The 22,335-nt window shown below is 41.7% G+C and overlaps 1 protein-coding gene and 2 pseudogenes across 1 annotated transcript in view; 2 read left to right on the top strand and 1 right to left on the bottom strand.

The window, feature by feature from the left end:
• Positions 1–3,813: 3,813 nt before the first annotated feature.
• Pinx1 (PIN2/TERF1 interacting telomerase inhibitor 1) overlaps positions 3,814–22,335 on the top strand; it is a 78,290-nt gene continuing 59,768 nt past the window's right edge. Inside the window, exons 1-4 of the mRNA XM_004630757.2 lie at positions 3,814–3,963; positions 9,948–10,057; positions 13,785–13,877; positions 18,604–18,682. Coding sequence (XP_004630814.1) covers positions 3,945–3,963; positions 9,948–10,057; positions 13,785–13,877; positions 18,604–18,682 — 301 coding nt within the window. The 5' untranslated portion in view covers positions 3,814–3,944. The remainder of the gene's footprint in view (positions 3,964–9,947; positions 10,058–13,784; positions 13,878–18,603; positions 18,683–22,335) is intronic.
• Positions 10,894–11,326, top strand: LOC101593045 (annotated as a pseudogene).
• LOC101559666 lies at positions 12,796–13,103 on the bottom strand (annotated as a pseudogene).

Below are 22,335 nucleotides of genomic sequence, written 5' to 3'. Positions count from 1 at the left end.
TTCTTTTCTAGCCACACAAATCACTTCTTTATAGCACTCATTACATTTATGCATATGGTTGATTCACATCATCTTCCCTGCTAAAATGGAAACTATGACAGCAGGGGACATGATTATTCCTGTCCACCTTTGTAACCCTGGCTCCTAGTATATGCTTGAAACGATAAAGAATTGCTGGCATAATCACCCTTACTTCCACCTTACTTGATATTATGATGACTGAGTGCTATCTATGTGCAAGATGCCATTCTTAGAATGTAACAGGTAGCATCTGGTGACTTGCTGTAACAATGCTACACAGTAGGCACTGTTCTTCCTATCTTACAGATGAAGAATAGCTGCATAGAGGAGAGAAGCACTCAGCCCAGTACACAGAAGATCAGCAAACCTGGTGAGTGACAGAGCTAACATCTGAACCCAGAAAGTCTTGTTTCCAAATCTAAGCTGTGAATTCTGATGCTATATTCCTCTAGTGGTCAAACTACTGGGTTGTGAGTTTTGGATTAAAGTAATTCTCTGAAAGATTTTGTACACAGAAACCACCTCAAATACCATCCAACTCCTTTTTTTATAGATTGCAATGCTGATGCCAAAAGAGGCAACTTGGGCTGGTGAGATGGCTCAGTGGTCTAAAGCACCAACTTAGAACAAGCTTAGCAAAGCACAGGGACCGCGGTTCAATCCCCCAGCACCACATGCCAGCCAGCCCCGCCCCCTGGTGGGCTGAGCTGGCCACACACACACAAAAAAAATTAAAAAATTAAAAATTAAAAAACAAAACAAAACAAAAGAGGCAACTTGACTTGCTCAAGGTCACACTGCCAAGCCTGGAGTTGGATTTAGGTTCTCAGGTTTTCTGGCCACCATTATAGTGCTCATATTTTATTGGGCTGCTGACTCTGAGAAGTAAGGGAAATTTAACTGACACACTCCCACTCTGGTTTGTTTTCTGGGTTTTTTTTTTTTTTTTTTTTTTTTTTTTTTTTTTTTAGGGAATGGTCTGCAGGGTGTTCAGGGTCTCACTACTAGATCTCACTCATAGTGATTCGCATGTTTACAGCCTCCCAAGAGCTGGGATTACATGTGTGTGCCACCACGCCCAGTCTCCTCTGCCATCTTAGTGCACCCCAGGGGCAGGGCCGGCACAGCAGTACTGGGGATGGAACCCCTGGCTCCTGTGCCTGCTTGCAGGTGCTTTAATCCACTGAGCTATTTGGCTGCCCTGCCCAGCTCTCTTTTTTTAAAAATAAGTAACATTTCTATAATCCTCATCAATATTTCATAGACATAGAGGATGCTGGAGCTGGAACAAACTTTGGATTCACCTAAATGCAAAATCTTTCTACAACATTCCTTTATGGCTTCTTACAGAGCATTTTTTGTGTGTGTATGTGTGTGTGTGTGGAGAGAGAGAGAGAGAGAGAGAGAGAGAGAGAGAGAGAGAGAGAGGTGTCACCAGTCTATCTCAGTCTAGTTCTTATTGAGAAAGTCACTCATCCCTTCTACACCCCACAAGGAGCTGGGGAGATAGCTCAGTAGAATAAGTGCTTGCCTGGCAAGTTCAAGGGCCTGAGTTGTTCAATCCATGGTTCAAAAAAAAAAAGGCCACCTTCTATACCCCATGTTGAGCACTAAAAATAGGGAGCACTTTTTGGTCCTCATCTCAGTCCTGGAAGTTTATATTTGTAATCCCATGGATAAGTTATTGGAATCCCATCAAGTTAATTCCAATCTACCACTTCCAGTGCAAACCATGGTGAGAATACAGACACTAAAACATATTTATAGTTACGGGGAGTCAAGGAGTCCTAAATCCAGCCACGGTGATGGCTATCCGGAAGAAAGGCTTCGACCCAGGGCTGAACCCGGGTTTTATTCAGCCATGAAGGAGGAGTGGCTTAAGGATGACTGACTGAGAATGGCAGGAGGTAGGTGAATACTGTGAGCTGGGCTAGTAGGAGGCCTGTATTTACTCAAGGATATGCAGAGAATAATCTGCACTACACAATTGAGATAGTATCTAATGTTTTGAGGTCTGCTGCTTCAGCTCTGAGGTGTAATCTTTCAAACCCCAGGAAGTCATGGCCTCTAACTTGTGGCTTGATCGCAGGCGACAGCATGGAGCACTAGCTTTCCGTTCCTTCTCGACCAGACTCGTATTAAAGAGCAGCAGGTGGGGGTTACCAGGGAAACATGCGTGCCACCTTCAAAGACTATCACCAGCACCTTGGTTAGACCAGCATGCATTGCTTAAAGCCAATTGAATGGATAAAGAAAAGTCTTAGCCAGCTCTGTACATATCAATACATGGATAGAGGGTCAGGCCCAGCCACAATGGAGACGACTGCTCTGCTTTGAAGGAGAGTTGCTCAGGTGGTCCTCCACAGTTCTGATCACTGGTCACTTGGAGCAGCAGCAGCAGCAGCAGCAGCAACACATATTTCTACCTCAGCCTTTCTGACCACATTTATCTTCCTGAGTCATGGACCAAAATATGTGGGACTTGGCAAACTAATTCACTAACTTCTGTGTCTAACTGCCTTCATGTTCACGGGTAATCAAACAGATCTCCTAGTTATCCTAAAACATTCATGATCTTGCCTTCCTAAGTCCAAATCCCTATTTTAATCTTAGCTGTTCCCCATGGAAAGTGGCATTAACTTGCACTTCCTCACCTCTTTGTTTCCGAGTAGTTCCTGACAGTAAATACTCTTTGGTGTTCCTTCTAACTTTTCTGAAATAAAAGAAGTTATCTTGTTACTCTAGACCTCTAAAGGGAGAGTTTTATTTAAAAACAACAACAACTTTGCATAGCTTCTGTGAGCATCAGGGCAGGCAGGCTCTGTTCACCTCCTGCTTATGCAGGGAAAACTTGTGTGTGCTGTCACCTGAAATTCACCTGAGAGACACCCGTCCAAAAACAATTCCCTACAGTTTTCCTGAGCTTTTCACTGCTACAATCTCATTACAGCGCCCCTGGAGACACATACACTTTAATTAAAAGTTGTAAACATCTATTGGAGCCCCTACCATACTCAAAGTTGGGCTAGGTGCAGATATGAATACAGAGATAGCTATCATAAAGGCAAAATTTCTTCTTCCTCTTCTTCTTCCTCTCTCTCTCTCTCTCTCTCTCTCTCTCTCTCTCTCTCTCTCTCTGTCTCTCACTCTCACTCTCACTCTCACTCTCTCTTTTTTTTTTTCCTGTCTCTCACTCTCACTCTCACTCTCACTCTCTCTTTTTTTTTTTTTTTGGCGGAACCGGGGATTGAATTCAGGCCCTTGCTCTTGCCAGGGAAGCGTTTATTCTGCTGAGCAATCTCCCCGGCCTGATAAAGGTACAATTTAATGCACGTGTTGCAGTGGAGAAGTTAAAAGCGTGTCTTCATATCACATTATTTGAGGAAAGACGATGTTTTCGCAAAATTAGTTATCTGCTTAACTGGTTTGTTCCTGCTTCTATACAACAATAGAAAGATATCAGATCTATACACACTATTACCAGTCCGTTCCTGGCGGGGCAGAGCCTGAAGAAAACAAGACATCATAATGCTACGTTTTCCCTTCAAGCAGAGTTGCTCCAACTCTGTGTACACCTTTCAGAGGACACTGATCACCCCAAAGGCTGTCTTCTACCTTTTTTCTTACCTGGCTTAGATTGGCAGCCGCTTGAGGGCAGGGCGCATGCCCGGAAGCCCCAGCCAATGAACTACCACGCTTCTCTCCGCCCCGCTGGGTGGCCACGCCTCTGTCGCGGCAAGGGCTCCGCCCCTCGCCGCCGCGTGGTCGGAAACGGGTCGCGCGCCCTGACGTCATCAGCAGGCGCCTCCGCCTCCCCGGTTCTTCAGGCGTGTGGGTTCCGCGCTACAGCTCTCTTCCCTAGTCCTAACCCTGGCACCACAGTCGCGCCAGTTCGGAGACCTGCAAGCAGTAGACTTGGCGACATGTCGATGCTGGCCGAGCGTAAGTGTCGGACGCGGGGCCCTGAGTCCCGCGCCACTGGGTGATGCTCTGCCGCCGCCGCAGAGGCACGGTCATCCCCGCATAGTGGATTGGGGGCGTCCCATGTCGTTTGAGACCCGGGGACTGGGCCGGGAAGCCTGGCTAGGTCCACCCTGCCAGCTGTAGAGCTGGCTCAGCCTAGCCTTTCCCGGAAGTTAGATGCCGGTCTGCTAGTGAAAGAGATTCGGGTGTCCCCTGGAGACTGTTGTGCTCCAGATGTGCGGCGCGCGGGGTTCGAACAGGAGTCGGGACTCGGGTCCCGGGACGGGCCCTGCCTCCGGCTGTCTTGGGCGCCCAGGGTGCTTTCTTCATATCTCCGGACCTCAGTTTACGAAGGCATAAAAACAGAAGGTGGGCGAGAAGGATCTGCAGACGATGAATCCAGCTGTTGAACGTGTGTTAGCGCACAGAAAAAGAAAAGCCAAAGAATTGGAAGCATCAGACAGAAAGCCTTTGGGGGTGGGAGTACCGGCGCATGAGGAAATCTAAAACGTGGGGGCGCCTTTGTTAGCTGCAGCTACTCCACCCACAACTAGGGTGTTGACCGTATGTTGCACCTGTCCACTTTTTAACGTTTTACCATCTGGAGTGAAACCCACCAATTCCCGCTCTCTGGGAGAGGTCCTTGAACTTCTCTGAGTGGGACCTGTATCTGAGTTTGCTGCCACCAGATGGCAATCGTGTCACCGTCGTGAAGAGCTGGCCCTGGGCTTTTTGCAAAAAAGTTGTGCAGTGAGCCTCACGCAGGCAGAAACAACTTATTTAACAGACCAGCAGCAACTGCATAGGGATTTTGCGAAATTAATACCGGCCTCGTCCTGCTCTCTCAGTGACCACCAAAGCACTAAGAGTAGAAAACTTGAAATGGGCCAGGCACCAACCTGATTTTACAATAGCGGGAATTGAAATTCAGAGGAAAATAGTGTACTCCAAATCATTGAGTTAGAAAGTAGCAAAATTGATATAGTTACTTCAGTCTACATTTTGCAGAGGCTTTTTGTTATTTCTAAATAGGAACTCAGAGGACAATGTTTTAGATGGTGTTACAGTTTGTGTGTAGTCTCCCCAAAGCCTCATGTAGTTATGCTCTTGCTATTTTGCTCTTTTGTGCCAGCAGGAACAGAAAAATAACTAAGATGGTGATCCTGTGTATTCTTATTTATTCATCAACAAAAATAAGCAGTCAACATCCTCCTGTCAGACACTGACAAAAGGATGTACAAAAGGTGGTACAGGGCGACAGGATAAATTCTGAGAGCACTTGGCTGACCTTGTCAGATACAAAGTTACATTTCTGGGTATATAGGTCTTGCTATATCTTGGTTTTAACCATCCAGTACAAAGTATAAAAATGAGGTATATAAAGTAAATCCATATTAATATGATGAGCTGTAAAAGGCTCAAGTCAATAACTTCTGAGGATAATCCACTAATATAGACTGCTAGACAGTGTTAGATGTTTAGTTGAATTCAAACACAGTATTTAGATGCCAATAGAATATTCACCTCTGACAGGACAAAAAAATAAATAAATAAAAATTAGAAAAAATATGAATATAAGTTTATTGATTTTGACACAGAGTGAACTATTATATGACTGATCTGTAAATACTTATTCATTTTTATTTTGGGGAATTTTTATTACTATATTCATTTAAGTTTGTAAATAATTTATTTACAATGTGCAATCAATAAAATAAAGCCAGGAAAATAGAAAAATTAAAAATAATAAATAAATAAATTGACTGAAAAAATGAATATTGATGCACCCTGTATACCTAAATTGAATCTTGATACCAGATACAGTGATAGGTGGGATTGAAGCTGTTCATGATCCATTTCATGTACAATCAATAAATGATTTAATTCTAAAAAAAAAAAAAAAAAAGCAGTCAAGATTAGAAGCTAGATTGTTAAGGTTTCTTACAGTTTTCATAGTCTTTGATAAGTACAAGTACTGATTCAGCATTTCAAACATTGGCCCTGGCTCTGGTATTAGTGTATTACTGTTTCCTGGATTAGTTTTTGGAGGCCTATTAAAATTTTCTTACAGTCTTTATGAAGTTAGCTTAAAATCAGTGAGATGGTTTTTTGAAATCAGTTTGAAAAATTTGAAGAGGTATATAGAAATGCTTTATGTAGATAGCACTAATTTTTGTGACATAAGTATTTTCACTTCTTTCCAGTTCTCTGAGTATTTATATATCTGTCATAATATACAACATTTTATGTAACTTTTTCATAATTTGCTAAACTGATGTTTATAGGATCTTATGGTAAAATACTTAGGATTAGTATTCTCATTTTAGAGATAAGAAAATAGAAGCATAGGAAATTTACAGCCTCATAATTTTACTACCCAGAAACTGTTCTCTGTTAATTTGTAAAATTGGGATTATCATGTAGGTTCAATTTTTTTTATCCTACTTATTTTTGCCTGCTTACCTTTAGCAGACATTTTTTGCTGTATTAAACATAGCATTTTGTTTCCCTTTTCATTGTGGACTGTGTTTTGTTTTATTTCCAATATAGACTCTTAGTCTAATTTTTATTTCTTAATTAGATTTTATTGGTACATTTTAGATATACGTAATGATCACATTCATCATAGAGAACTTGTACCTGTACAAGATACAACTTGTTTTGTTTTCCCCATTCCCTGACCCTCCCATCAACCTCTCCTAGGTTTTTTTGTTTCTTTGTTTGTTTTTGTTTTTCATATGAGGAAAGTGGGTTCTGGGAATTGAACTCAGGACCTCCCACTTGCCAGGCAGGTGCTGTGTCACTGAGCTAAAACCCTGGCTCCCTGGTTTTTAAATTACTAATGGTTTTCTTTGTATTTCACAAAAAATTCTTTAGCTTGTATTTCTCTAATTATCGAAAGCTACCCTATTGAGTCTGTCTAGGGGGCTTAAGGGTTAGCTCAGTTGTTTAAGCATTTGCTTGGGCAAACCCAGTCAGGCACAGGGGACTGCGGTTCAATCCCCAGTCCCTGCCCTAAGGCAGCCTGAGCCACCCCCCACAAAAAAAAGTCCTTTGTTGAATCTGTCTTCTATAAGACAAAAATTTTATTTATGACCCTTAACACTTCCTGGTCTTTATGTAATACACAACTTTAGACTCATTATTTATCAAGATACTAATTTTTTCATAGATGCTTTCCTTTTGAAGAACATTTTTGACACTTGTCATTCTTTTATAATAGCACTATAGTTAATGAATTTGAATGCTCATTGCATTAAAATTTTATGTTGCAGTTTTTTCAATCTTAAATATGTCTTAAATAATCTTTAAGGCTGTGGGTGGTATAGTTTGAGCTCTTGAGTATCTGAAAGTATCTTTGCAAAAAATAAAAGGAACTTCTGCCCCTGCTGTCCCGGTTCAGTGTCCCTGTCAAGTTAGCTTACTAGTGGCAGGAACCCTGTGGTATTAGATATGGGCTGATTGAAAGGTGAAGTCCCTTGGAGCTGTCACAGCTAACTGTACCTTGTGGGGACTATTTACAGTTAGATCTCCAAATAGGCGCATTCCCTGCTAGAGGCTGGTAGAGCACCTCATGCCAGACAGTACTTGGGCAAATTTGGGGTTCCCCACCTGAGGCCCAGTGTTGTGTCTCGTGTTGCTGTTTATGGTTGTATTGGAGTTCTCAGGACACCCCAGATGGGTGGTTTGCTGGATTCAGACACAGGACTCAGCATATAGTAATGTGGCTTGGATTTATACAGCTAAAGAATGCTGAAGCAGAGCAAGTAAATGGAAAGAGTTGTGGGTGAAGTGCAGGATAAAATGGGTGCACACTTCCAGAATCTTCTGCTGATAGGTTCACACTGACATTCTTCATTTCTTCGGCTAGGACCGAGAAAGTAAGCAGACTCATAAGTCACATCATTTGCATAACAGTTAAGCATAGTGTGTCACTCTTAGAAGAATGGTAGGAGCCTGCCTGAAATCCATATTCCCAGCAGAGGTGACCTTGTCAGCAAGCCTTTCAGAGTCAGCAGTAAGGCCTACTCTTAGCTCTTTTCTGTGTACATCCTGGCAAATTATTGTTAAATGTTTTTTGACATTTTTCTTTTATTAGGTGAAGAGCACTTCCTCCCCCAGTACCTTCATTTGGGAAACACTGTTGTTGCCCCCTTGGTGGAGGATGCCTGCCCTTCCCTGGGGAAGATGAGCTGACCTCTGGTAGCCAGTCTTGTGGAGTATTACAGTCTGTGGGATATAGATAGGCAACATGGGCTTCTTATCTTGGGAGAGACCGTTATTTTCCAGGCTACCTCCTTCATTCCAGCTTCAGACAGAGACCCCTGGCAAACACTTGTCTATAGACTCTGATTCACCACTACCAGCTACAGAATGCTAGTTAGCAAGGCTTACCTTTGGTGTTGTATTAGTAGACACGGTCTAGTAAGTGGTAACTTAGCCAGGTAGAGCATTTTGGGGTCATTTTTTTTTTTCTTGCAGAACACTATAAATTTGAGCCCCACTCATTTGGCTTTTTAAATGGCCTTTTTCTGTCTGTATACATGCAAAGGGCTTCTTGTTTTTGCTAGGATGTATATAGTTAAGGTTCTGTATTGATTTTACATGCAGTGCAATTAGCCCCTTTGACTGGAGGTTGTGTTACAGTTGTGTTGTGAGACTGCGGAGGTCAGGCTGTTGAGGCTGTTGATAGTGTGCTTCAGGTGATGCAGTGGGTGAGCGATAGTGACGCTGACATCTTCACATTCGTTCACCCACAGTCAGGTTTAGGTATCATTTTTTTTGTCCTGTGAATCTTTGTCCTTTTTTCTCTGCAGTAATTTTTCTTAAAGCTTCAGCAATGAACCCAAGTTCCTAGAGCTTAGTTATTTATATGCATTTAAAAGAATAGTTTGATGAGACGCAAAGCAATTTGCTTGATTATATTCTTTTCCTTTTCTTTCCTTCTTTCTTCCCTTACCATCATTCTTTCTCATTCATTCACCTTTATTGAAGGCCTCCTACATGTAAAATGTTATTTCCACTTCTTGCAGTGAAACAAAAAGATATGAATATGACCTTTAAGGAGATTATGGTCTAGCAGGAAATATAAATAGTTCCAATACAGTAGTATGTTAAATGCCAAAAGTGAAACAGATCATTGATTCTGGAAGTTCAGTGAATCAGTTATGTGTAGGGCATTTTAGCGAGAAGGGAAGCTGTCATTATGTGTAGATAGTACACATAATGAAGGTACAGGTGACTCTCCCTAAGACTGAAATGACTGTTGTGTGTTGTAGATTAACAATGTGAACTTTTAAGTCAGTAGAATGTTGGTTTATATAAAGGTCTGGATTTTGCTTGGGAACATTAGGCATATTGCTTTCTCCAAGGCTCAAGTTTTCTCAGTCGGAGATTAAGCCTTATTTCCCTTCCTTGGCTTACTATGAAAAATTGAATTTAATGTGTATAGAGAGGATGTATATGTCACATATGTAGTACTGATTATATAGCATTTGGCACATAAGCCCTGCAATAATAGCTCAGAGAAAGCCTCTTGCTACTGCTGCTGATGGTGATGATGACACGTGTGCATAGGTGTTGGGGTTTTTTTTTTCCTTTTTGGCAGACTCAGGGATTGAACTCAGGCCCTTGCACTTGCCAGAGATGCCCTTATTCTACTGAGCCATCTCCCTGGCCCCCACATAGGTGTTTTTAAGTGCAGCTGACAGCAGAGTATAGAAGGTCCAGCTTACAGTATATGGGATGCATTGAGGGAATGATTAAAACTTAGAAAGTCAATTTGTATATGAAGAACATACAGTTACTGGGAAAATAAGGAGAAATGAGCTATTCTAATGTCCACTGGGTTCAGTATGGTATTTGTATGTAATAAAATGTGTATCATATTGTATGCAAGTAGGTTGATATTTGCGTGTTCCTCCCTGGTTTAAAATCTTGATGGACTACTTTTGCATTTACAGGTCGACGAAAGCAAAAGTGGGCTGTGGATCCAAGAAACACTGCATGGAGTAATGACGATTCCAAGTTTGGCCAGAGGATGCTAGAGAAGATGGGGTGGTCTAAAGGAAAGGTACTTTGGAGAAAAACAAAGCAAAAACAAAACAAAAAGAGCAAAAAACCACCTGAACCATGGCAAGAGATTAGCAATCTTTTTGTATAAGTCTGGTAGAAGTTTTTGTTTTGGATCAGTAAGTAATATAGCGGAAATAAACTGTAGTGACTGGTGAAATTAGAATTGAATGTGAACACCAGATCTCTTCATTTAAACTGCACTGACTAGGCTCTTTCTTAGACACAGCTTTTTACTGCATCACACATGGAATCATACTTAAACACCAGGGCCTCCTGCTGCCAGGAGTGATGTTGAATTCCCTTCCATGGCTAGACTACATTTGCTTTCCCCTTTCCTCCCGTCCCATCTCTTACTGACTCTGGGTGGGGTCTGTACAGATGTTTATGCATACATGTACTGAGACCAGTCAAGGTCTGTCATGCTCTTGTCAAACCCAGTAAACGCTGCTTCACTCACATAGCCCTGAGTTGTGTGGCATGTCATCAGCTACTCCTTTGAAACTCTTGTCTCTTGGCATCCACAATACACCTCCTCTTCTCTCTGGCCTCACCAGCCACTTCTGAATTTGTTACCATCTCTTTTCTGCAAACATTTTGAGCTTTGGAGCTCTTTGCAGTCCTGCACAAGTGCTTTTCTGTGGACTGCTCCAGTGGCTTCATTCTCTGCCGTGCTGTGCTTTCAATTGTGTGGAGTCTAATTCTGTCCTTAGAGCTCCCAATTTGTATATTCATCAACCTGCTTGGCTTTCCTATTTGAGTACACATCTCAAGGGTATCATTTTTATTCTAAAACTCTTGGTCCCACCTAATCTGCACGGCCTGAGCCTCTGTGGATATGGCTTGCGCAGCCGCCCGCTCCCCGGCAGACCAAGACAGGTTTATTTGTATCTACCCCGCTTATTTAAATAATAAGAAAACCATCTCAGAGGGGAGGCGGATCCCAATAAGTAAGGCTGTTGAAAATCCTACAGCTACCGAGATTCAAGATATATGCTCAGCAGTTGGACTTAATGCAGTTATCTTGAAAAATAAGATGTACTCTAGGAAATGGAATCATGATGTTCAATACAGAGGCAGAGTTCGAGTCCAGCTGAAGCAGGAAGATGGCAGCCTCTGTCTGGGGCAGTTCCCATCATGTAAGTCAGTAATGTTGTATGTAGCAGAAATGATACCTAAGCTAAAAACCAGAACACAGAAAACAGGAGGTGGTGACCCAAATCTTCAGCAAGGAGAGGGAAGTAAAAAAGGAAAAGGGAAGAAGAAGTGATCGGCTGTGAGCATCAAGGGGCGACCCCTCTACCGGGACATGGTGGAGGCATCTTCGTCACTTTTTATTTGCATCAGTCACCTGAACTACACATTTGCGTGCCATCTTCATCATCAGAGTTGACCGTAAAATGAGTACATCACAGTAGATCGCAGTGGAAATTTGCATCTAGCTTTTAAAGAAAAATATTTCTTTCGATGAAGAGTTTTTGTGGAAAAGTATTTTTAAACGGACAGTAGACTTCCAGAAGTTATTGGAAATGAATCTGTCCTCTGTGTAAACATGTATGTCAGATACGTAAGGTTAGTTCGATTTCAAATACACATTTTGTTCACCTTTTAAGTTAAATAAAATTTTAAACTACAAAAAAAAAACCAAAACAAAAAAACCTCTTGGTCCCCTTACATCTTTTCCTTCCTGAGTCCTGATTTTCAGAAATGATATCACGTACCTGTGTATTCATCTGTTCATGTATTTAAGTCAGAGAACCTGGTTCCTCTCTTTCCTGTATCTCCACTTTCTGAGCATACCAGCACTGGGCCCTCTGTCATCACCTGTCCTTGTCTTCTCAACACTCTCAGCACCTCCCTTCTCTTCTTCCTCTGGACCACTGCCATGTGACAGCCAGGATGGTCCTTTAGAATATGGAAATTAGATCATGGTATGCTTTTGCTTAAGATCCAGTGCCTTCCAAGAGGTTTTATTTTTTTTTTTATTATTTTTATTTTTATTTTTTTTTACAAATAGTGTTTATTTTAATGAAGCTGGTACACACATGTCCATTTAAAACCCATATCCCAGGCCAGAAAGTACAAACAAAATCAAAAGGAGCAGTGTTCTAGTATACATACATCTGCGTGAGTAACTTTTAATTTTGAATGAAAATTAATTTTTCTGGGATCTTCTGACAAGATTTTTTTAAATCTTAAAACTGCTTTCTCTTCAGTGAAGCTACCCTTGGAGTTGATCAATCTCTCACCGTGTCTGTTATCTGGACATGAAAGCTCATGTTTCTCTTCTTTTTGGTCCAGACCCTCAGATTTTAAGCTTCAAGTTAAGGAAAGGTCATTTTTCCACAGTTTGGTTCTCTGAAAAACTTCTACCTCCCACTGAAAGTTATAGTCCAGGAGTGAAGCAATCACAAGCTCGAACTTCAGGGCCACCAGGAACAGTCGCACGGGTCGACCTTATGATCACAAGCCTGAAAATGCACAGTCCTGAAATCTGCAGCCTCTCTGTGCACACATGTAATTTTTAAAATGCAGAAGACAATGTGAAGAAAACTGAGGTTTGATCACCAAAAAATCAGCACGACGAAAACAATGAATAATGAGCACTAGAATTCAAATTACTGGATGTTTTAAAGAGAAGGGATGCCAGTTTTCATTTCCATTTTGAACACCACATTACAAAAGAGCTATTTTTTAAAAATAAAAAAGGATTGAGGGAAAAGAAAAAGAATAAAAAGACTAAATCGTTGAATGACCCCCCTTTTGTTCCTGATAAACTTCAATCACATCTTCCTCCATTCCCAATTCTTTTGGAGTATGATTGTCAGCAGTTCTCTGACCTTCAAAGAGAAACCTGAGTGAATTCATTGGAACGCCCTGTCTTTGATAGTATGATTCTTTGAGTTTCTTGAGATGTGTTGTCATTTTCACTTTGAAGTGAATCTCACTGCTATCCTGTCCAGTGACTTTGAGTTTAATGTATTCGCCTTTCTTCTTATCCCCCAAGTCCTCAGTTGATGGTTTTGCCTCCTGATCAGACATGGCGATGGTGGCTTCCCCTGGGTCTCCGCACAGCAGCGGCCTCGGGGCGGCAAAAACCTCTCTCGCTCCCGGCGTTTACAATCCCGTCTACCTACCTCACAGCACAACACTACAGAGGAAGCGACTTCCAAGAGGTTTTAAAATCAAATCCAAATGTCTACCTTAGTCCTCAGGTCCTTCTAGGTTCCACCCCTTCCTGTCAACTTATTTTTCCCTTATTCACTTGTGGAAGCCACTCTCCAGTATATCGTGCTGTTAGGCTCTGTGCTCATTGTCCTCCTGAGTGAATGAGTTCTCTTTAGGAGTGAATGTTAATTGTTGCAGGAGCCTTAGAGTACCTCTTTTACTCTTTCCGTGGTGTCCTTTTGTAATATTAAGTGATGGAGGGAGTGCCTTGTGACACTTCCTGTGGGCTTCTGTGTTTCATTCTGCTCTGAGCACCAACCTGTGATGTTTTCTGCCTGGTGTCTTTGGCGACCTCATATCTGGTCTCAGGTTGAAGAATTGGTGTTCGCTGCTATATGTGCATCCATGGTGTGAGACATTATTAAGAATTGATTGGCCTTTGCTCTCTGAGTGCAGGGATAGTGTCTCACCCTAGATGTTTAGTCATAATTGAATGTCTTGTTGAAGGAAGAAATAGCTGAACTCTCAAAAGTGCTAACTCCCTTTGTGTTTATTCGCAGGGCTTGGGGGCTCAGGAGCAAGGAGCTACAGAGCATATTAGAGTTCAAGTTAAAAATAACCACCTGGGACTTGGAGCCACCATCAATAATGAAGTAAGCAACAGTGTGCCATCTGGTGTTTTCTTTGTATAGCTGACTGTGGTTCTAGTACTGTTATAACTGCAATCCACTCAGTTTTGATTATTGATGTGTAGAATGTTGGTGTTGTAGGTAGAACATGAACCCTCGCTAGACTGCTGCATCTTGTGTGACATCCCACCCATTACCTTGCCTTTTGGTCTTCTTGGGATCTTTACCTGCTTATACCTGGGAGAACCAAGCAAGCTTTACTATTAAACTTTGCCAGAAGTCTTCTTTCAGGACAGAAAGGATGTTTTGTCTTCACGTGCATTCTGATATTAGCTTATACTATTAAACGTTGTTGGCACTTAGTTTAAGGAGCTACTGCAAGAAAGTCATGTTCAGACTGGCCAAACAGCTCAGTGGAATAAAGTGCCTGCAAGCAGGTACAGGGGCCAGGGTTTCGATTCCCCCGGCCTGCGGTGCCGGCTCCACCCCCGGGGTGAACTGAGACAGCAGTTGAGACTGGGCGTGGTGGTGCATGCCTGAATCTCAGCTTGTAGGAGGCTGTAAACAGGCGGATTGCTATGAGTCTGATCTAGTAGTGAGACCCTGAACACTCTGTAGATCCTTCGCTAAAATACAGTAATAGTTTTTTTTTTTTTTTTTTTTTTTTTTTTTTTTGGTGGAACCGGGGATTGAACTCAGGTCCTTGCGCTTGCCAGGGAAGCGCTTATTCCACTGAGCCATCTCCCTGGCCCCTCGCTAAAATACAAAAAAAAAAAAAGAAAGAAAGAAAGTCTTGTTCTTTTCCTTGCCTTGCCTATTTCTGAGTGTTGGTGCATAGCACTGGGTATATTTATATTTTTTGTTGAACATTGATACTATAAGTAAAAAACAGTGGCCTGCCATGCTTTTCTCATTTAGTACCATTATTTCCTTTAGAAATATTCAGGCTGAAAGCTTTGCACTAAATTTTTGTGTCCAACAGAATCTAGGAGAGAATTACTTTAGATGAACTGGAGTACTTTAGTTCAGTAGCTCTCAGTAGCAGATTGGAACAGCTAAAGTTTTCTAGACTAACAGCTAAATTTTTCAGTCATTAAAGAAAAAGTTTATGTAAGATTGGTTTTGAATGTAATTGTGAGACAGACAACATAGTCTCCTTATTTTCTTAGCAGAAGCACTGCCCAATAAACCTATTCAATATGACCTACCTTTAAGCCTTCTAAAAATAATGCATAGTCATAAGAGGTTAATTCCTACATCAGAAGTGCTTTCCAATAGTCAATATAGTTGGAGGTCTACATTCCCTGTTAGCCAATCACCTTACAGATAGGTATTCATTGATTTGTAGGACTTTGAGTTCTTCCTTTCCCTTTCCCCAAAATTTTGTAAGATTTAAATCATTTGCCAGTAGTCAGAATGGAGCAGAATATTTTCAGCTCTTGAGCAAAACAGAGAGCTTCTATGTCCCTCATTTCTCTTACCCTTTGAACTACCTATTGTCTGTCTCTCTGTCTGTCTTCTGTATTTGGTACAGGTTCTCACTATGCAGCTTGGACTCAGTGATCCTCCTGTTTCAGCCTCCCCAGCACTGGGATTACAGGAGTGTGCCACCACACCTGGACTTGGTGGCCAGCCCAGAATGCCCAGGGGTGGGGCCAACACATCATGTAGTGCTGTGGATCAAACCCCAGTCTCTGTGCTTACCTAAGCAAGTGCTTAGTCTGCTGAGCTATTTTGCTGGCCCTTGAGCTACCTAATTTCTGCTAGTGAGAAAAAAGTAATTTATTTTAATATTTAGCACATACTTTTCCTGTTTTCATCATTACCTTGACTATTGGTAAATCTTCCACATTTGAAGTCAGGCCTTGAGTGGTGATATTTCAAGCTTACATAACTTCTTCCATTTGAATGTATCGGGTAGTATTTTGATAAACAGTATTGCATAAGTGCCAGATTTCCTTGAATCTAAAATATATTCTGAACACTGCCCTTCAGCACACCAAATTGCAGATCCAGCTAGGCAAGTGCAAGGCCAAGCATGATCAGCTGCTCTTCAGTTGCACCAAGAATCTGATCTTAATGGAGTCTAGATCAAGTTTAAGAGAACGGGATGAAGCATGGAGCTCTATAGATGCAGCTCTGAATGTTACACTTGGTGACAGAAAAAGCTTAGAGGAGATTTGGAGGATCTAAAGGATCAGTTTGCCCAGTTAGAAGCTTCCTTAGCTGCTGTCGAAAAGTAGCAGGTGAAACTGTACCTATAGTGGTTTAGGAGAATCATTATCAGAACCTCACTGAGCACTTAGTTTCCTAAAAATGTATGAAGAGATTAATGAGACCAGAAGGAAGCATGAAATACACTCATATGGTGAATTCTGTGCATCAGATTGCATGAGTAGCAGCTGGCTCATGTCCTTCACGGAGTGAGAGCATGGTGCCCAGGTGAGGCTATTCAAGGAAGAGTGTGGGCACACTTGCTGTGCCACACTGAGAGTGCCAGGCTGTTGGCAGTGCTAGGGAGGAACTGATGGAAAGTGTGAGAGCTGAGAGCCTCTCCACTCACCGCTAATCTCCAGGAAGAGTCTAGACAGGTGTAGAAGGGATCCATGAGTTACAGGACTTGCTTGCTTGAGAAAGCTCTTGTTGCATGCTGTCTGACAGAGGAATGATGAAGGAGCCACACTGAGTGATGATGAACAACTTCTTGATCAGCGCTTACAGGGAACTCTTAGAAGGGGAAGAAGGGAGGTTGCAGCTCTCTTCAACCCTTCTGGGTGGTAGTGTCCTGAGCATCTCACATTATAGTCTGCACACAACTAGAGGAAAGTGGGAGAGAGTTGAGGTAGATAATCAGAGACAAGCAGTAGTGTTAGTATCTCCCATTCTGCCTAAGCACAAGAATGTGTGCATTGAAGAGGTGGATGTTGATGGAACATTTAGTCACATGACGAATACTTCCAACCAGGATCACCAAGTGAGAGGCAGGGAGTTGACTGGAAAAATTGGAGACATCATCCAGATGTCCATTGAAGGTAGGCCACACCATTTTAGTTTGGGCTGCAAATGCTAGTGTCATAGTCAGTCCTCCCACCAACCTCATCTAAAAGAATCAAGACTTTTGGGATACTGGTGAAGATGTAAAGGGTATATTAAAATTCCTAGGGAAAGGAGGTGGCACAGAGAAGTAGGGTTTAAACCAGCCACACCTGAAGAAGAACCATCTGGAATGGTTGTTGAGGAATTTTCCCCTGGCAAGACATGCCAAGTGCCCCAGGAAGCTGTGCAGTTATGGGAATTCTCAAGCCAGGCGTCTTCCTCAATATAAGAAAATATGGTAGTCCTTACTTGTATATAGCGCAAAGCCTTCTCAGAAGCACACAGTATAGTTCAGTATATTTAGATTTCCCTTAAGTGATTGTTGAAGGTGCTAATCTGATGGGCTTGACTTTTTTTCTGACACTGAAAGTTTTGTAAAAGAATTATAGCCATATACTTTGTTACAGTATGTGAATTATTAACACTGAACTACCTGTGTACTGTCTGGAAAGATCCCTTATGTTTTGGCTTTGTGTGTGTGTTTGCCTATGTGTATGTGCATTCATGTTTATTATTGTTTTAAGTTCTTATGAGAAGGGGGAATGGGTAAATAAGCCACTATATCTGGGTATAAATTGACCCAACTCAATTAGCAGTCTGCTGTCTATATGCTGGGGGTTGCTTTTCAATATAAGTAATCAAAGCTATTAGTAGTTTTGTTAAATAAAAATGACTAAGTAAATTTTGTAGGAAGGCAATACTAACCTAATCATCATGTAAACATTCTAGATGAAGAGCTCTGTGAGAACTGTTTGGCTGTTTTTCCCCTTAGATGCTTAATTCATGAGGGCAGCAAGCTTGGGCAGGGTTGGTGGGATGAGAGAAGGGTTTCTCTATTAAAATGCATTCATCATAGTTTTTAAGATAGGGCAACATGCTTAGATTTCTTATATGACATTAACAAAAATATTTTATGGCTGGCCTGATAGCTCAGCAGACTAAAGTGCCTGTGTAGGCAGAGTGCAGCGGCTGGGGTTCGAGCCCCATGCCAGCCTCACCCACAGGAGATACTGAGATGGCGATTGAGACTGGGTGTAATGGCACGTGCCTGTAATCCCAGTGCTTGGGAGGCTGAAAACAGAATCACTATGAGTCTGATCTACGTAGTGAGACCCTGTAGACCCTGTACTAAATAGAGGGAAAAAAATTAATATTAAAAAATGAATGAGTATAAGAAGTAAAGCCATGCTGTTATGTTGAGCTATAGGTGACTCAGGTCAACAATTTCTGACATTGCCAGTGAAGTGGAAGACCCAGTACTATTATGGACTACTGGACTCTTTTAGAATATTTTGCTGAGTTAACACACCTATAATATTCACATAACGGAACTAAACAAAAAAGGGGATACAGATGAATGTCCATTTTGTATCTGTGCATTCAAAATGGTTAGGATAGATATATAGTTACATTCTCTTAATGAATAGAGGGATTTGTTCTAATAGTGTTTGTAAATAGGATATCATGTCCGCATCTTGTACAGCAAATAACCACTAGGAAGAATGTATGCAATGTGTTAATTATTGAAACTGTCCTACCAATTTGATTTGAAACTGTCTCATTGCTATTTGTCAATAAAATTATGGAAAAAAATAAAAGAATGAAAGATACCTTGATCAGGTCAATTACAGTTCTCACTCTTTGGTGTTCTCAGGACAACTGGATTGCTCATCAGGATGATTTTAACCAGCTTCTGGCTGAACTGAACACTTGCCATGGGCAGGAAGCCACAGGTAGGGTGATGGTCATTGAATTTCGAGGAGACGTAATTTTTCAGTATAAAATATTTGTATTAGCTCTTTACAGAAAGCATTATTATATCTGAAAGTTAGTTGATTGAAGTTATTACAGATACTCAGTTCTGTGTACGTTTTGTTAGTGCTTTCTGTTAAGGACCATTTAGTCTTCAGCAAGCACTTTTTTCCCATTCACCAGTTGAGAATGGCAAGGTAAGTCCATTCAGGTTACCCCTTACATAGTGAAGGCGTTGTTTGTTTTTTTTTTGTTTGTTTGTTTGTTTGTTTGTTTTTGTAGGAATGCTTGAATATAACGAAAAGAATGCTTTTAAAATATAGCTAAGAGGGGCTGGTGAGATGGCTCAGTGGTCTAAAGCACCTACTTAGAACAAGCTAAGCTAAGCAAAGCACAGGGACCGCGGTTCAATCCCCCAGCACCACATGCCAGCCAGCCCCGCCCCCTGGTGGGCTGAGCTGGCCACACACACACACACACACACACACACACACATAAATAAATAAAATTTTAAAAAAATATATACATAGCTAAGAAATACCACATGGGACCATAGGCAGCAGCCAGAAGAGGGTCAATAGGGAAGGCTTTTCTGTGTTTCTCCATTCTACTGGGATTTGCTGCACCTTTTAATTGCTCAAATGGCCTAAAGTTCTGCCTTGAACTGTTGGGCCCTTGCAGCCCTTCCACCTAGGCCTCCCAACTGGCTGAGACTGCAAGTATGAGCCACTGCACCTGGCTGAGACAAGTCTTTATCAGGCAGTTTAACAAAAGAGGGTATGCAGTGCCCAAGAAACAGGTGACAAGACGCACTGTCACTATAGTCATCTGGAAAACGCAGAATAAAACCACAACATGGTACCAGAGCATGCCCATTAGAATTAGGAAGACTGATTACATCAGGTTCTGCAAATGTGGAGCAGAGGAGATTCCTACAGAGTATAGGTTAATAGGACCATTGGAGTCAGTTTGGAATTATTTGTAACAGCTGAAGATGTATAGCCTTTTATTCCTGTCCAGCAGATGCCTGTGCGTTTGTGTCTTGAAGACATGGACTGGAATGTGGGACACTGTTTCAGCATCCCCAAATAGACCATAATCAAATGCCCCCACTGGTAGAATACATAAGTACATAGCCATTTTTATAAATGCAAAGAAAAATATAGTTATATGTATGTATGTATGTATATAGAATATTTTTTGTCAAGGGTCAGACAGAAATACAGGTCACAGAGTCTCTGTCACACTTGTTCAGCTTGGCTGTTGGAGAGTCATAAAATAAAATTAAACAAGTGATTGTGGCTGTATCCACATAAAACTTTATTTACAAAAGCAGGGTATCAGTTTGATTTGGCCCATAAATTATATAGTTGGTTGCTAGTATAGAAGGCTTCTTAACTTAATGTTGACTGAAAGAATATGGACACAAAATACGCATCCAGTGTGGTTGCACTTACGTAATCTGTAGATACCAGGCTAAACTCTGATATTAAGGTGCTGTGCTTAAATGGCCAGATTATTCTAAAAATGGGGAGAGTGCTCCACCATGAAGGCCAGGCTAGTGATACCTTTGTTTGGAGGAGCATTTGAGATTGAGCAAGGGCTGCTGAGGAATTTCTGGGGTGATGTTAATATTCTGTTTCTTCTCCTGTCTGGCAGTTACAAATATTTGTAGTCATAATGTTATGTACTTTCTCTGGCTGTTATGTCCACCTCCAAAAATTAAATCATTAAAGCAAATACTACAAGGGCCAGCCTGATAGCCCGGCAGATTAAAGCACCTGCTTAGGCAGACGCAGGGACTGGGGTTTGATCCAAGGTGTGCTGGCCTCACCTCCAGGGCTGCTGAGACTGTGATTGAGACTGGGCATGGTGGCATGCTCCTGTAATCCCAGTGCTTGGGAGGCTGAACACAGGAGGATCACTATAAGTCTGAGACCCTGTAGACCCTGTACTAAATACATTTAAGAAGAACAAAAACAAAAACTAAATATTACAAGTTTATAGAAAGGGTTACCCTGAGACGTTCCTTCTTGGTGGGGATGAGTGATTTTGCCCCTTAGTGGACGTTTGGCATTGTCTGCAGACATTCATTCATTCATTTATTATCTTTATCACAACTGGGGAAATGTGCTTGGCATTTAGTTGGAGAGGGTCAGAGACATGGCTGGACCTCTTACAGTGAATAAGGAGTTGTGCCTCCCGTGCAAGAAACAGATAATTACTATGCACAAAATGTCAATGGAACAGGGGTTAAAAACTGTTCTAGCAGAAAGCAGAAAATGATAACACGTACTTGGAGGTTGGATACTTCTTAGTACTGGCTGGCAGTGCCTGTTTCTTAACCCTAGTGGTGGGTACAAAGAACTGTGCTTTATAATTTAATGGTGCAGATTTTAACTACACTTATGTATTATAGTACATTTTATGGTAAAATAATTAAAAATTGCATGGGACTCATTCTGATAGGACTTTAGTAAAATTGTGTAGTTTATTTTACATTAGGGCTGTAATGAAGGATAACTCTTTAGAGAAAGTGTCTCCTTAGAGAAACATACAGCAATTTTGAGTACCAGAGACCGGCTTCTGTCTTAATTGGTAGCTAATGATGTATAAATAACAGTTATTTTCCTAAACACATCAGATCATGACTAGGGTATTGCTTGTCCCCAAGGGGCCTTTACCAACCAGTATACTTGTGGAAAATGGAAACTTGAGTCTGGCCTCTTTGGGGCCCCCACACACCCATTCTTAAACAGGGAGACAGTCCTCTTTGTACTTTTGGCATGATGACTTTCTCAGTGCCTGATGCACTGAGTTAGAGAATACTTTGTGACTTTGCAGGTCATAAGAATACCCAGAAATGGTCTTTCCCCAAGATCTCATAGACAAAAGAGCTATGAGATTGAATTTTATGGATAAAGAGAAGAGAAAGCAGATTGGTGAGTGGCTCGAGGTGGCTCCTTGTCCTCATGCAGGCTTGTTTACAGGTTAACTTGTGCAAAGTTACTTTTCCTTTTCTGTGTAAAAGTTTGCAAGGACTTAGATGACCAGAAAGCGTCAAAGTTAATGATCTGTAGATAAGTTCCACTTTGGGCCACTAGAGGGGACCAGCAGCCACACCAGTCAGTGGTTAGCAGAGACTGTTGGGTCTTCCACCACTAGCTCCATTCCACACGAGGTCCTGCGCTGCTGGCCCAGGCTGGAAAAGGCCTTACAAAGGTCCTGTAGGGAAGGTCTCTTCCAGGGACTGGACCTGGAGAGCTAATAGGTTGTTTTCGTGCTATGTCACTTTTGGTAAATGCAGGGTCTTTATCCAAGTGACTTTTTGATCATAGTCACAGCATTATTTGTATTAAAGCTGGAAAGCAGGTGACACAGTAGCCTAGAAGATGCTCTTCTGCTGTAATAGTATCCTCAGCTCCTTAGGGTGCTTCCCAAATTCATACCACATACTTTTGAACTAAGCAGACAGTATGTGCTGTCCTCTACATACAGTCTTACAAGTGTAGAAATAACCCCATTCCTTTGTGAGGCTCAGCACTCAGCATATGCATTTAGATTTCATTTTTTAAAACTATCTTCTCTCAGTTACTCTCTTTCAGACTCGGGTAGCATTTTGGTGGACTTATCT

This window comes from Octodon degus, unplaced genomic scaffold (genome assembly GCF_000260255.1).
Source record: "Octodon degus isolate 3935 unplaced genomic scaffold, OctDeg1.0 scaffold00036, whole genome shotgun sequence".
Lineage (NCBI taxonomy): Eukaryota > Metazoa > Chordata > Mammalia > Rodentia > Octodontidae > Octodon > Octodon degus.
Note: the sequence above shows the minus strand (reverse complement) of the source record. Positions and strands in the feature narration are given on the sequence as shown.